Genomic DNA, 16,363 nt, shown 5'->3' on the forward strand with positions numbered 1-16,363 from the left:
CCTTCTCAGCCTACTCTAGCCTAGTGTGCCCATTTTTTACTTTGTCCTCTGATACTCACCCTCCCTAGAATCCCTTATTTTAGCTGTTATTTGCTAGCTCCATTCTATCTTTCTTGAGATTTGGCCCTCAGAACTATCACTCACAATAGGTGACCAAGTGGGGCTTAGGACTAGAAGGTTGTAGCATCAAACCTACTTGGTATGTTTTAGTACTTCAAGAGATGAGGTTTGGTGGGCTTGGAAAGTTGAGGCACAGCCACAAACAGAGTATGGCCAGAACACACACACACACACACACAGGGAAGAGAGAGACAGAAAGAGGGAGGGGAAGAGAGAGACAGAGAGAGAGAGACAGAGAGAGAGAGAGACAGAGAGAGAGAGACAGAGAGAGAGACAGAGAGAGAGAGAGACAGAGAGAGAGAGAGAGAGAGAGAGAGAGAGACAGAGAGAGAGAGAGAGAGAGAGAGAGAGAGAGAGAGAGAGAGAGAGAGAGAAAGAGAGAGAGAGAGAGAGAGAGAGAGAGAGAGAGAGAGAGAGAGACAGAGAGAGAGAGAGAGAGAGAGAGAGAGAGAGAGAGAGACAGAGAGAGAGAGAGAGACAGAGAGACAGAGAGAGAGAGAGAGACAGAGAGAGAGAGAGAGAGAGAGAACCAGCCACAGAAACAAAGCACAGCTATGGGAAAGGCCTGCTGTTCTCAAAATCCTACAATCTACCCTTATTAAAGGATTGTCAGCTGGAAGAGACTTTAGAGATAACATTTCAGTGGGAATGGAGATGCTGAGAGGTAGGATAACTTGCTCAAAGTCACAAAGACAGTAAGTGGCAGCACCAGGACGTTAACCCATTTCAGAGCCTTTTTGACCTCACCCATATGTGGAAAACAACAGATTCACAGTCATATGCAATCTTCTTTTTCTGTTTCTTTGTACAAGGAAATGTATGTTTCTAAATTGCATAATAGTCTTTTAAAAATCTCTACAAACATAAACAAATACTCTCATAGAAACCCAAGTTCAATCAGAAGAATGAAGAGTGGATATTACTTCTTAATTTGCAGAATTTGGCTAAACTTGAAGTATAGGGTCTGAAGATGGAAACACATACACACACACACACACACACGCGCGCGCGCGCGCGCACACACACACACACACCCTACAGAAGGACAAAAACGACACATCTTCTTAAGGCCAATCTCTGACTTCAGTTGTACGTGAGGAATGACCTGTACTCCTGGATGAGTCAAACTCAACAAAGTGGTCTCGTAAACATGGGCAAACTAAGGTGTTCCATTTCCAGTGACGATTTTATTTTCTTTTACTCCATTTCTAACTAAGCCAGCCAGAGTAACTGAGACGTGAGCAGAGAGTGATTGTTCCAGGAACTATTCCAGTGAAATACGTGATTCCAAGCAGCCCGGCTCCCAAAGCAGGGACAAATGACTCATACTTCAGCTAAAAAATATTTAACCCTTTTGGGGCTAGCACTTAAGATTTTCCAGCATAGAGTTCTTAGGGTGGAACAAATACTTGCCTGACTCAGAAAGGCTGAGAGGTGGGGGATAGAGGGCAAGGCAGGGGAGAGAGGAAGGAGGCAATACCAGAAAAATCTTGGAAAATCTCCTGATGGAAAAGAGAAAGCCCGCTCTAATTAGATCATCCCAGCTTTGTCAACCCTGGCTCTGAGACTGATGACACATATCTTGGTGTCCTGGGGAAAATGCTAGACCTGGAGTCCAGAAGAACCCAAGTTCAAATCTGACCTCTGGGCAAGTCAATTAAGTCCTGTCTGCATCAGTTTTCTCTTCTGCAAGATGGGGAGAATGATAGAACCGACTCAGGGTAAGCAGCTAGGTGGTACAGCAGATAAAGCACTTAGACAGGATTCAGGAAGTCCTGAATTCAAATCCAGCCTCAGACACTTAAGATCTGTGTGACCCTGGGCTACTTCATCCTGTTTGCCTCTGTTTCCTCATCTGTAAAATGAGCTGGAGCAAGAAATGACAAACCACTCCAGTATCTTTGCCAAGAAAACCCCAAACAGGGTCACAAAGAGTTAGATATGACCAAACAGTAACACAGGGCAGCTGTGAGGGCTCTGTGCACACAAGGTCCTACATAATGCTGGCTATGATCCCAATCTTTGATTGGTATTGGTATGATTATTGTATCTTGTAGTACTATGCTACCCAAAGTTGATCAAATTCAGAATAACAAAAACCAAATGAAAAAATTATTCGACCTAAAGGAAACTAGAGAAATCTAGGTAGCTGAACAGAACTCAGGACTCCAGATACCTGCTCGTTTGAATTATACAGACAACAATCGTTTTGCTGTTTATGTTGGGTCTGAACTTACCGGGGGGTTTTCCATTGCTTATTTTAATGCTACAAACTAGGTACAGCACAGAACTCCCATAGCCTTGTAACGTACTCCCATTCCTCTCGTGCAGGGGGCTTCCCCAGGGCCCCACTATTCATTCCGGCACTTTAATGTATCTTAATTACCTGTCTGTATAACCATGTCCTACTGGGGGCTGGAGGGAGGCTGTCAGTCATTTCCTCATTCCTGAGATGGTAAGAAATCAAGCCCACTCTGGCTCCATTTGGCTTCTCCACTGTTTCTCGTTTCCTGCCAGTTTAAGGAAATCTGGCTCACTTTGCCTGAAACAGCAGTGTGGTGCAGTGGCAGGAACACTGACTCTGGAGGCACAAAATCGTGATACAAGCTCGGTTCTACCACTTACTAGCACGTCCTTGGGAAGTCACAGACTCTGGATTCTAAGATTTCTTCCACATCTGCATCTCTGATGATGTGACCTGCTTGGTCCAAGAGGACTGGATTCACTGAATCTGTTTTCTCATCTGTAAAATGGAGGATATCCATTTGCTCTGCCAACCTCATGGGTCTGTTGTGAGAATCACATGATGCAGGCAGGTACAATGCAGAATACAAACCCCAAATAGTGACTTAAATCAGGGCTTAAGTGAAGACCAAAACCGTGAAAAACTTTTTTTTTTTGCTTTTTGGAGGGCAGTTGGAGTTAAATGATTTGCCCAAGGTCACACGGCTAGTTTTTTTGTGTTAAGTGTCTAGGTCAGATTTGAACTCAGGTCTGCCTGACTCCAGGGCCGGTGCTCTATTCATTGCCACCTAGCTGCCCCTGAGTGAAAAACTCTTAATTACTGAAAACGCATCTTAGAAAGTTAAGCTCTTATGGAAGGGAGGCAGGCACTGTTTAGCCACAAAGTCCAGACTTAAAGAGTCAGTTGGGGCCATACGTGCCAATAATCCTTGCTACGGGTGAGGCTGAGGCTGGTAGACTAGATGGGCTCAGGAGTTCTGAGCTGTGCTGTGCTAAGTCGTTTGGGCGTCTACACTAAGCCTGGTACCAGTGAGAGCATATTGGGAGCAGGGGGCCACCATACTGTTTGGGGGGGGGGAGGGGCTAATCTGTCCAAGTTGGAAAGAGAACAAGTCAAAATCCCTATGGTAATGAGCAGTGGGGCTGGGTCAACAAGTGGCCACTACACTTCCAGCCTGGACAAAACAAACCTAGTCTCGGGGGAAAATCCGTTCAACTGGGAATAAGCGCCCTCTGGGCACCAGTGCCAAGGCTAAAGTGGGCATGATACTATTTGCATTAGCAACTTCACAGGGTTACCATGAGGATCAAATAATATCTAAGGGGCAATATGGCAGAGAGGAGGCAGCACTGCCTGGCGCCGGCAAGACCTTGGTTTGAATCTTTCTCAGTCCTTTTTCAGTCATGTCCAACAGTTGGTGACCCCTTTTGGGTTTTCGGGACAAAGATACTGGAGTGGTTTGCCACTTCCTTCTCCAACTCATCTTACAGATGAGGAAACTGAGGCGAACATGGTAAAGTGCCTTGCCCAGGGTCACACAGCTATCAAGTGTCTGAGGCTGGATCTGAACTCACTCAGGAAGAGAAGTTTTTTCCGACTCCAGACCTGGCGTTCTATCCACTGCACCACCCAGCCCCCCTCTGATTCTGATAGCTGTTTCAACCTGGGCAAACCACCTCAACTTTGAGCCTCAGTTTCAGCTGAAAAATCAAGGTATGTGGCATGCCCATGTCATCGGGCAACATATGGAAAGCACTTTGGAAACCTCAAAACCTGTATGTCAGTTACTATTTTTAAAGTCCTCGGTAATCACTTAATCACTCCTTAAGGTATAACGCAGGCATTATTTTCTCTATTTGAGAGACCCTTCCAGAGCCCACTCCCCAACATAGTGATAAGCAGTCTTCCTGTGGTGAAATCGCTATACTGTTCTAAAGAAGATATACAAGGAGGAGCTAGGTGACACAGCAGAAAGACCACTGGCCCTGCAGTCAGAGGGACCCGAGTTCAAATCCGGTCTCACACACTTACTTAGATGTGCCACCCTGGACAACTCACTTAAGCCCAAGTGCTTAAAAAAAGTTATTAGAAATGTACTGTCCTGTGGTCAAAGACATGAGCTTTCAGAAGGCAGCTTATACAAGTTGAGGGATTTTAGGGAGCTAATATCAATATTCTTCCAGTGTTACAGGGCTAGAGATGCTGTGCCCAACAAGCAGACCAATAACTAGGTGTATCTTTATCTAGGGCAAATGCAGTTGATAATGAGGATGAGTGACTTATTCAAGGTCACAGGGGTAGTAACTGGCAGAGCTATGGCTTGAACCCAGTTTTTGAAGTCCTGACTCCTCATTCCAAGTCATGTGGCTTTATATACAGCAGAGGTGAGGTAGAAACTGAGGCTGAGAAAGGAACCACCTGACCTACCTACCTATCCACCCAAGCAGACCCAGGATGACAGCCGCCTTTCAATATCTAAAGAGTTGTCCCCATAGAGAAGGGAGTCAACTTCTATATGGTCTCAGATGGCAGGACTGGCTCCTAATTAGAGCTATCCCAAAGGAGAGGAGACTGCCCTGGGAGGCAGGGGATTTCCCCTAGCTGGAGGTCCTCACACAAAGGCTGGATGAGATTCTTGTCTGGCTGAGTCAGCTGGGTGGCACACGGGATAAAACACAGAACTTGTGAGTCATTAAGACCAGTTCCAATCCTGCGTCAGACACTTCTACTAGTTGTGAAGCCTTGGACACTCACCTTAGTCACAGGACTCCCTATAAAGTGGGCATTAACCCCAACATGACTGATATGAGGCTCATAAGTGAAGCTCTATGTAAATGCTGCTATTATCATTTAGGGTCTCACCTCTAAGATCTCTCTCCACTGAGATTCTATGGTAACTAACTACACCACAACAAAGCATCATAAATGGAGAGACAGGAACAAAGAGTTAAGAGAAACAAGCCTAGTGTGAAGACATGCAGCCTGAGCCTGTAGTAGGTGGAGGTGGAGGTGGGGCAAAGGGAACAGGAAGCAGAGACAAACCATGGGTGCAGTTACTCAAGGAGAGGGGCTAGTCTGGCCCTTGCTCTGGTGACAGTTAGGGTGGGGACAGGCAGCTTCACACACAGCACCAAGAACTCTGGTGGATGGGAGAGCAAACTGGGGGGAGAAGGATTGCAGGGTGGCAGCCCAGGGGACAGTGTCTCCTGGAGAGGAAGACATTGCCTTTCCACTTCAATGCTCTAGGGTAAAGATGCCCACTCCTGGACTCACTATAGCTCTTAGAGTCAGACGGTACCCGTCTCCAAAGAATTAAAATTGGGCAGCAGCCAAAGGACAAGAGAGAAGGGAGAGGTATGAGGTGGTTACGGGTAGGGTGCAACATATGACCAAAGAAGGGCTGTGTGAGTGAATGATGTCATGGGAGAGATGTATGCCCAGAAGGAAAGCAGGCTTGTCATGTGTGGATACGGCCAATCCACATGCTCTCTGAAATGGTGAAATGTAGAATTCTAACTCTGTGGTCCATTTACTTTAAAAAAAAATTAGATAACTCTTTTAACATAACTAATTTCCTTTGTAATCTTACACATTTTATGCATTAACAAAATTCTAAGGGGTCCATAGGTTTTGGCAGACTACCAAAGGGGACCATGACACAAAAGCGATTAAGAATGCTATATCTAGACAATGGCCTCCTGCACTCTGGGTTAACCTGTGGAAAGTTTAAGGAAGGACTGGGTCAAATGGACAAGGAGGAGACAAAATCTTTCACTCCACAATTAAGAACAGGGGCAAATACCTATGGGAGATTTAATAGTCTGGCTCAAATTAATACAGGTATAAACTGAACATAACTACCGGATCCTTTCCAGATGACAATTTTGACAGTGGGAGGGAGTGAGGATCAGGAAAGGAGGAAATTATCACAAACGAAATGGAAGGGGAATGCCAGAGGTCCATGGGAAATCTTCAAAGAGCAGAATTAGCCATAGAAGTGTTTTATCCTTGGGACAAAGATGCCAGTAAACTCTCCATCTCCTTCCCATGGAAAGGATGAAAAGGAGGCTCTGAAGACCTAAAGCCTTTCTTGCAACTGCATTTATCACACATTACCACATTTCAACGTCCAGGACCAAACAATACACCTGAGGGACTCCCTCTCCACTTTCCTCTACAGAAAGCCAGGTGTGCAACTTCACCTGATCCTTGGATCAAACTTCAAAACCCCCCAATGGTTTTTAATACGATTTACACTATCAAAGGCCATAGCAGCACTATCCTGCTGACACCCTGCGTAGGACCAAGGCGAGCAGCTCCAGCAGCCTCATGCTGCCTTGTCACACGATAGCCTACTCAGCAAGTTTCTAAACAACTAAGACATAATGAGTGTGGACAACAGGCATATTTGACCTCTAAGAATTTAATTTTAAAAGAAATATTTTAATGACCATGACATTATTAAAACAAAAGGAAACAAATATAAACAAAAATAAAATAAATTGCACCATGAAAAAGTTCTTTTGAGGGAAAATATTTTTTAAAATAATCTTGGTAAACATATGTAGTTTCAAGTTGAAGCCTCTAAACTATCATAAATCAAAGTGAAATTCAAGCCATGAGAGTCATCAAAGAGCTGTCTGAAATGGAATTTAAGAATGAAAGAGGAACGCATAGAACGGGGGGGGGGGGAATCTGTGCTCTCAAAGTCACGTGTGGCTCTCTAGGTCCTTAAGTGCAGCCCTTTGGTTGAACTAGGGCCGCACCTGAGGACCTAGGACACATGTGGCCTCGAGGCTGCAGGTTCCCAACCCCTAGCATAGAATTACCATTAAAGGGTTAGGGGATTTTACATCCTCTAGTTCTACCTTCTTCCCACTGGAGAAATCCCCTTCACAACATTCCTAAGAGATATCTAGCCTGGAATACTTGCAGTAATGGCAACCTCATTCATTATCATATGAGGTAATTCATCTGATTTTCAATAAACTCTAATAGTTAGAAAGTTCACCTTTATGCTCATCTGAAATATGCTTCCCACAATCTCAACTCACTGACTGTCCTTTTTATATCCTAGGGGTATGAAACATCATCACTCAACTTCTTGTATGTTACCACCTTTCAAATATTAGATAACAGTTATCGTATCCGAATTATCTGCTCTTTTTTGGGTCAAACATAACCCAGTGTCTTCAAATATTCCAGAAGTATGCATTCAATTCACCAATTTGATTCCCATAGAAAGACTGAGATGACCTGGTCCTCTACGACTTGTTACCACAAACCTGGACCTGGCCCATCTCTCGAACTTCTCCTCAGTTCAAATGAGCTTCAGTTTGGTCTCCTTTCTGTTATACCTCCGGCAACCACCAACAAGCATGGCTGGATAGAGCACTGCGCCTAGAGTCAGGAAAACAGGAGCTCAAATCCAATCTCCTACTAGTCCCATGACTCTGGGCAAGTCACTTAATCTCTGCCTCAGTTTCCTCAACTGCACAATGGGGATAATAATTGTATCTACCTCACAGGGTTGTTGTGAGGATCAAACGAGAGAACATTTGTAATGCCTAGCCCATAGCAGGCACTTAAAAACGCTCATTCCCCATTTTCCCTACTGTCTCTCTGTCTTTGTTGATTGTTACTCCCTTCCCCTTGAAATGCCTTCCCTGTCCTTTCGGTTTATCCAAATCTTGTCCATCCTTCAAAGTCCAGTTCAAGTGCTGACTTCCTTCACACACCTTTCCTCTACTAGGGGTGGAGAAACTGTGGCCTTGGGGCCTCATGTGGACCTCTAGGTCCTCAAGTGCAGCCCTCTGACGGAGCCCAAGTTTTAAAGAACAAATCCTTTTATTAGGGGGATTTGTTCTGTGAGGTCTGGATTCAGTCAAAGGTCCACATGTGGCCTTGAGGCTGCAGGTTCCCCACCCTTGAGTCTAACCCACATTTCTTTCTTACTTCTAGAGAGGGACCTGTAATATCTAACTCAGAGGGTTGCCAGGCTCAATGGAGATAATGCATGAAGTTATATAAACTCAGTTATTATGAATTCCTATTGACCTCCCTGAGCTTGGTCCCATTTTAATGCTCATGATTTAGCATTTCATGAAAACTATCATGAATGTTTTCATTATTGGAAATTGTTTCCTCAGGAAGAGATTAAAAGCTAAGGGGAAGGGTTGTATTTTATGCTTTTTTGGTTTCAGAGTGAGGAACATAATGTAGGTAATCTAGAAATATTTGTTGAACTCAAATGGGAAATACTGGACAATGAATTCTGCACTGGACTAAAACCAGGAACTTACAAAAAGAAGTGAGAGAAATCAGTCTACGTACTTGGACACTTAATGAACAGCAAGTCTGCCGGTGTGTGTGTGGGAAAGGGGGGGCGGGGAGGAGGGTTGAGCTCTCCTTTCCCAGATACAACCACAGACCTATGGATGCATGAGAAAACACACCCAATTGCCATCAGTGGGGCAGAAACTAGATCTCTGATTTTATCAGTATAGGTAACTCTTAGGTCTCTACCAATGCAACTTAGAAGGGTTACAAAGCCTTCCAGCAGAGGCATCAAACGCAAACATAAACGGATCCCTGTGGGCTGCATATTGGTTTAGAAAACTACAAATTAACATTATTGATGTTGCATTATATTTTTATTTATTTTGCTGATCACACTTTATTCTGGTTTATACCCATGGGGGGTTTTGCTCTGAATCTGACACCAGGAGTATGAAAGAGCACTGAGAGTGCTCTAGTCTGGGTCACAGGCCCTCCTAGCTTTAAAGCCAGCTGTCTCTTCATTACAATACCCTTCCTCACAGAAAGCATAAGTTAGTGTCAATTATTTTTGTAAATACAATATGGATAAACTAATTCTTCAGCAGATTATTTTACATTCATATGAAATCACCAAAACAGGGAGCTTCCCACACTATGTGGTTTCAATAGGTTCAATTCTTGAGTGTGATTGGCAGCCTGACATTTCATTTTCTATTCAAATATGTCTTGGGCAAAAAGAAGTGTTGTATCCCTCCTGCCTCGGTGAGCAAACACTAGGAATCCCAGAGGTCCTAAAAGCTCTTTCTAGCACCTCCATTAGTAACTGAGCTCAAAGAAAATCAAACAATGGTTTGTGGACTACACAAGATCCTACCCAGATGGAGGATGGGGGGAGTCAAAAGAAAGAAAAAGAGTTTTAAGATAGTGTATTGTCCTAAAAGGAGAAATTATCTTAACTGGCCTTGACACCATTAATAGTCAAACAAGCCCTGGCTCAGATGCTTGATCCTTGTGTGGCCTTGGACAAGTCAACCTCTTTCAGTCTCAGTTTTCTCGAGGGTAAAATGAGATGGTTGGGACATATGCCTCTAGGATCTGGACCAGTCCTAGATCTACCACCCTCATTCTGGCTACAAAAACCATCAGTGAGGAGCAGTAAGCACATGTGAGGAGAGGGTGAGAAAGGACAGCAATGGGATCTCACTTCCACATCACTATCTTCTAATTCACAAGAGGTTTTATTACAGCAGATATGCAACAATGAGAATTTGATTTATTTATTCCAAACATCACATAAATTAAATACACATTTTCAATGAATATTACAAATATACATGAAGTGAATATTGCAGCATTTCAGTTTGGCTTTACTTATGCAACAAGAATGCCAAACACTGTTATGACAACATGGACCTGTCTCATACTTAATATAAAAGAAGGCGCAGATTAATAATTTATATTACACAGATGTAAGAACACATTATCTATCTTTAAACAGGAAAGAGCACGATTTCATTTCAAGTTTATCTATGTTAAAACTTACTTGTTCAAACCTGCTCATTTAATTATATAAAAAATACAGATCAGATTCTTAATTGGTACAATCATTTCACAACTGCAAAATTAAGGCGCTACCAATACCAACTCCACTAGCATGAAAGCTACGTATGAATATAGTGTACAACTTTCCATCTTAGCAAGAACATTTTTTCCATGTATTTCAGTGTGAAAACTGTGTGGGGGTACGCAGTGAGAGGTATGAAAGTCTGTAACTGATCAGACTGTTAGTAGTATAAAGCTTGACAAACTATTCATGTTACTATGATAGATGGCAAAGGCCCCAAATGGCATTTTTAAAAATGGTCCCTGAAAAGCAAAAAGTTAAAGAGTGTATTCATGTTAAAAACCGATTTTCATTTTTTCTTTCTCAAGGCTTCTATTTGCCAATCCAGCCTCATTAATTGGGCAATGTATTCAGGGCAGAATCTTGGTCCAAATTCCCTTACCTAGAGGTCTCCAAACTCTCTGACCTTGAGTGCACACCTCTGATATTTAATCCTTCATGCAACCAAAGGCTTTTCTTCTGCTTCATGGTGGAGACAAGTGGCTTCTTCATTGAAATGCCAAACACAAATTGCATAGTTGGGGTGGTTGCAGTCACGAGGCCTACCTACATTCCCCACTTCTACTTACTTGCCAAGGATAGATGTCTTCCATTAGCTGAATCCAGATACACATATCCTGGCATGAATTATGATCCCCAACTTTGCCAGAGTGGAACTGTGGCACTTTTATGTGACTATCTCATGCCAAAATAACATTTTATAAAATGTAGAATATACTAAAGGGAGAACTGTTAATGAAAGGCTGTTCTATGGGTTGGTCAGACTTGGGTCAACATTTCTTAGCATTTAAAACTTTTTCTGAATACGTCAGTTGGTCCTTCCCTAAGCACACTGCTTAGGATTAAATGTCTAGCACCAGTGAGAAGAGGAGGTGAGAATCAGTGACATTTCAGGGTTCAGTGTTTTCTACCTGTACGGATGGCTCAATATAATGCTCCCACTCTAACTACTCTTGACTGTGTGTCTCTGAATCAGGCAAAGAACTCATCCGAAATATTGTCATGCCATTTAGTGGGAAATGATGCCCACAGAATCACCAGTGGCCTCTGCGAATCTGTGACTCCTGTGCTATCTGATGGGAGAAAAGATGCCCATCTAGTAAAAATAACACCATGAGCTCTGTAGAAATAGAAATTACCCGTAATTTTCTGCTTTAAACTTCCTGCATTGCCTTTAAAAAAAACTATTTCCAGTCACAATTCCTCTTTCTAGAAGGTTACTATTCAAATTTGTTTCCATTATAATTTTATTTGATGGATAAAAGATACAACTTTTGGGTATGAATGTTGAATTGGTAGAAATTGCCCTAGCTAGAGTGATTAGAAAAGACAAGAGAAAAAGATTAGAGGAGTTAGAAACACAGAACTCCTTCCATAGGGAAAACTGTAAGTATTACAGTAAACTCTCTGTTATCTGGCAACTTTAAAGGATAGTGTACTCTGACTGATAGCTACTACTACAGTAGTTATGAGAGTATATTATTAAATTCCAATGGCTTTTAATATAATAAAGTAACACTAAAATTTGATTCAGATATTCCTTACAAGAACTTTTCAAAATTCACACCTTTCACATATATTTAATCTCCTGTTCATGAAGGGTTATTTATTGCAAAACAAACTGCTTCTAGTACTTATTAATTCTAAAAATGAGTAAACATAGGCCTATTTTTTTATACAGTAAAAGAGTCTTACCTTGGGGCTGCTGACACAGGTCTCAACATTCCATCTTTTCATTATTTGCAAACTGCCAAAAAATCTAACTTCTGCTCTGAGAAAGAAAAGTGTGGGTATCTCATTTTGAAGCAAAAGTGATTCTACTTTGAAGTGAAAATACCCTCATCTTGTGAACTTTCACGCTACTGCAGCTAGTGCCCATTTTTTCCTTGTGTTTTTACAACCTTAGATTCATTTGGGTAGGGAGAGAACATGGGGAGAACTGGAAGGAGTCTCAGTAGCCATGGAATGCAGCTCCCCTAATCGTACAGATATGCCTGAGCCACAGCAAGGCAACAATACAAGTACTGATGGAAGTGGGATCTGACCCTGGTCCTCCTTCCTCTGCTCCCAAATGCTCTTCTGCTGTTACCACACTGTCAGTTCCAGCTTAAAGAATGTTAAATAACAGAGAGCTAGCTGTACCTGGGGGGCAAATTACCCTAAGAATTGGTATTGCTATTATTAAATTTAGTAAAAGTTAAAAATACTTATTAAAAAGAAAGAAAAAGCAGAAGTTGTTAAGCTTATATGAATAAAACAATACTGTGCAAGAAAACTCACTTCAAAATGAAATTAAAAGGCCCTGACTTTGAAAAACAGGTTAAATTAATATTCAAGGAGTCCTCAGAAATTGTGGTATCTCTAATGTTAGTTAATAAACAGGTTTGATCAGCTGTTAATTCTGAGATTTTCCCAAACTACTTTTTAATGCTCCCAAGTTTTGGACAGAAATTCAGCAAACTGGAGTTTGAGTGTTTTTTCTTTCGTTTTTAATTTGGTTTCCTTCAAAGAATTATGGTGGCAAATATCAATCTGGCTTTCTGATAAGTTAAGTCACCTGTCATTCAGGTGCACTTCAAGTACTCAGGTGCTGCTGGATATTGAACTTGGTATTTTGCAACAGCACAACAATTGTGAACTTTTAACAGAGTCCTAAGATCTTTACCTATTTCCTTTGGTAACAAAAACATGTGTGTTGTTCTGATGTGCAGCAGCCTTGTTGTATATAGCATGTACCAACTTTTAATGAAGGGAAGGAAGACAGAAATGAATAGATTTGGCAAGACCCAAATAGAAATTAATGAAAGGAAGAAGGAAAAGAAAAATAACAATGATTCTAACTCACCTATAATAGTCTTTGAGAATTGTGAGCTACATTTCAACAGTGCAGAGGACACCATGACAGCTTCTATATGTCAGGGGGAAGAGCACTGATACAGGTAACCCTTTTATTACTCTAACCATGGAAACGTAATTTTCTGAAAGGCTACCAGAGTTATTATGCCACTGGTGATAAATTATATGCCTAAAAATTTTAATAACATTCACAAGTATATGGAGTTAAGATAGAAAATATTTTCCACAAGGAAAAAGATATAGAATATTCAGTGCATATTATCAATTTTTATGAACCACATATAATAAAGGCTTTCTGGAACATCACACACTTTTTTTTTTGTTAGAAGACCAAAGACTTCAATGCCCCAAAAAGTTGAATACTGTTATAAGTTGTTAAATGTTTTTATTGATGCAATATTTTAGAATTGATTTGGGCAAACTGATTTTAAACTACATCTGTACTGAGATAAATTCAAAATAAGTAAATGAGGCACTTTAAACATTTGATCGTGAGATATTTTCAAAATTCCTTTTCTTAAAAGTATAACATGGCACAGGAACCCTCCATGTCTCTTGGAAAGATCAAATTTAACCCACCCCCAACCTTCTGCTTGTATAAGTAGTTTTATGTATTGGAAACCCACACAACTTGAACTAAAGTAATACTGTCATTTTACTAAGTTCCTAATTATCTGATTAACGGACTGACAAACCAGAAACATTTGGTATTATGAAATATATTTTAAAAAACCAAATACCATATACATTGAATGAGGATAACAAAACTTGAAGGGAGATTTGCCTTTCATTTACATAAAGTCCATGCCTTCTTTCATATTGAGAATGTCAATATCATGGACCAAGCATCTGTCCACATGCACCAACTGATATGTAAATCAGAACAGTAACCAGTACAGGTTAAAACAGTTCTTTTAACCAACACTGTTCCAAACATAATATGTATTAGGTTGGCACATATAGGCACACTTCTTTAATGGATAACACCTGCTCTGATTATTGTAGGCTATCTGCTTCTAAAAACAAGGGTTAAGATTTTTAAGCTGGTGTTATAGGGAAACTTTCGGAATGCTTACACACCCACACCAATCACACACAATTATAAGCTTTCTATGGATCTGAATTGAAACAGAAAACTATTTCATAGCAGCCTTTAACATCTTCATATAGTAGTGGAGGGGTGCAAACTCAAATCCGTTGATGTCCTAACTTTCTGCTTATGAAAATAATGGTGGGCTAGACTATTTCACAAAACACACATCATCCATTGAATTAATAAGACAGGGTTATGTATATTTTCAAAATGTTCAGTGGGCCAGTTCTAGCCTATGGGCTGTATATTTGACATCCCTATAAATGGAGTGAACTACCTTGGTCTTGATTCCTTACCGAATAGCTAGCTTCTGACCAGACGCACTACTTTTAGGTTTCTCTATTTCCAAAGCACACCTCTTTCAGATGTATTTTGACATTCATTTGATGACAACATGCAAATCACAACGCTAGGGACTACTACAGGCTACCAAATACGGCTCTATTTAGTAGCTATCACTTATGCAGACATTACATAGCTTTCATTGGACAATGCCGTAACTATTCAACTTCACAGACAAGAATATTTCGTAAACACAAAGAAGGGTGGCAACATTGTGTGTCAGCAATGTGCTCTGGGAAAACTACTTCCATGTGAAAATTTCGTTTCCCTCTGGCAAATACACCTAATTTAGCAGGAGATTTTACTGTCCAGGGAGTTCTTTTTCCCTATAAATTCAGACTGCACATAAGCCACTTGTGGTGTTCCGGTGCTTTGAGCACAGTGTATTGCAGGCTAGAAGCATTTACTATGAAGAGTTTTTCTTTAATTGTTTCCACATCTATGGACTCCATTATAATTGTAGAATTACATTATAGAGGCTCAGGTTCCACCAGGATGGCAGGCACAGTGTTTTCACTTCTGAGTAGGGTTCAAAGTTTAATAAATTGTCCATTTTGTGACCCTATAATTAGTGTGTCTCACACACCAAAATGGATGGCTATTCACCTGTGCTTGACACTTAAAAGCATAAGGGTTTCCAACAATCTTGAGAGAGACAAAAAAAATCTCAGTTTGTCCTCTGTCTGATCATAAATTAGCCCTTGTCATCTGGGTCTTTTACGTGTTACAAATATTAATACGCGCCTGATGGCAATTAGACGATCTTTAAGGGATGTCATACCAAGTATAGCAAGTTGAGCCCGGTTTTCTAATGGCAACACAGCCAGGAGCCACCAATACCATGCTGGGCCACTAGGATTACTCTGAAAAAGAAATGAAGACAAAGAAACAAAAATCACTATTTAGAGAAGAAGGCTGGCATCGCTTCCACTATTCCCCTCAAACCAGTCTCCTGCTGATCACAAAGCACATAGTGTACCTCTCTTTTATTTCATTATCTTCAAGATACAGTTTGCTTTTAGATGATCACTTACCCAGAGATGTTGTATGCTGCACAGTCAGTCAGTCAATATACATTTACTGAACTCCTACTATGTGCCAGGCATTGCACTAAGTGTTAGAGATACAAAGAAAGGAAACGGATAGTTCCTGCTTTCAAGGAGTTCAGTCTAATATGGAAGAAAATATGCAAATAATCATGTACAAATAAGATATATACTGGATAAAACTGAAATAATAAACGTAGGGAAGATATAAGTATTAAGAGAGATTGAGAAAGGCTTCCTTTAGGCGATAGGGTTTTAGCTGGGACTCTAAAGGAAGCCAGGAGGTTGAGATGAGGAGAGAGAGCACTCCAGGCACGAGGCACAGCCAGTGAAAACGGCCGCTGCTGGAGCTTTTGTTCAAAGAACAGGCAAGGAGGCCCGAGTCACCAGATAACTGAGAGTGTGTGTGTGTGTGTGTGTGTGTGTGTGTGTGTGTGTGTGTGTCACACACACATATGTATTTTTTTTTTGGAGGGGGGAAGGCAGGGCAATTGGGGTTAAATGACTTGCCCAGGGCTAGTTGTATGTGTGTGTGTGTGTGTGTGTGTGTGTGTGTGTGTGTGTGTGTGTCATTGCAACATCTAACCGCCCTCCATGTGCACATTTTTTAAAAGTGATTTCTTCCAAGACAATTATATCAATCAGCTGGCTCTAGAGCTCACTTTATCCTACTTAATAAGATTCCTTCTAGGAATCTCAAGTAGGAATTCAATCTTTACTGGTCCATCCCTTAGTCACTCAGCTGACAAACTGATCTC

The 16,363-nt window shown here is 41.3% G+C and overlaps 1 protein-coding gene across 2 annotated transcripts in view; it reads right to left on the reverse strand.

Moving 5' to 3' along the window:
• Positions 1 to 9,897: 9,897 nt before the first annotated feature.
• LONRF2 (LON peptidase N-terminal domain and ring finger 2) overlaps positions 9,898 to 16,363 on the reverse strand; it is a 47,521-nt gene continuing 41,055 nt past the window's right edge. For both annotated transcript variants that reach the window (XM_069073009.1, XM_069073010.1), the window contains one exon: positions 9,898 to 15,422. In XM_069073009.1, coding sequence (XP_068929110.1) covers positions 15,264 to 15,422 — 159 coding nt within the window. In that variant the 3' untranslated portion in view covers positions 9,898 to 15,263. The remainder of the gene's footprint in view (positions 15,423 to 16,363) is intronic.

Source organism: Petaurus breviceps, unplaced genomic scaffold (genome assembly GCF_028583685.1).
Source record: "Petaurus breviceps papuanus isolate PSGF00001 unplaced genomic scaffold, PetGlider_PUasm1.0 90849, whole genome shotgun sequence".
NCBI lineage: Eukaryota > Metazoa > Chordata > Mammalia > Diprotodontia > Petauridae > Petaurus > Petaurus breviceps.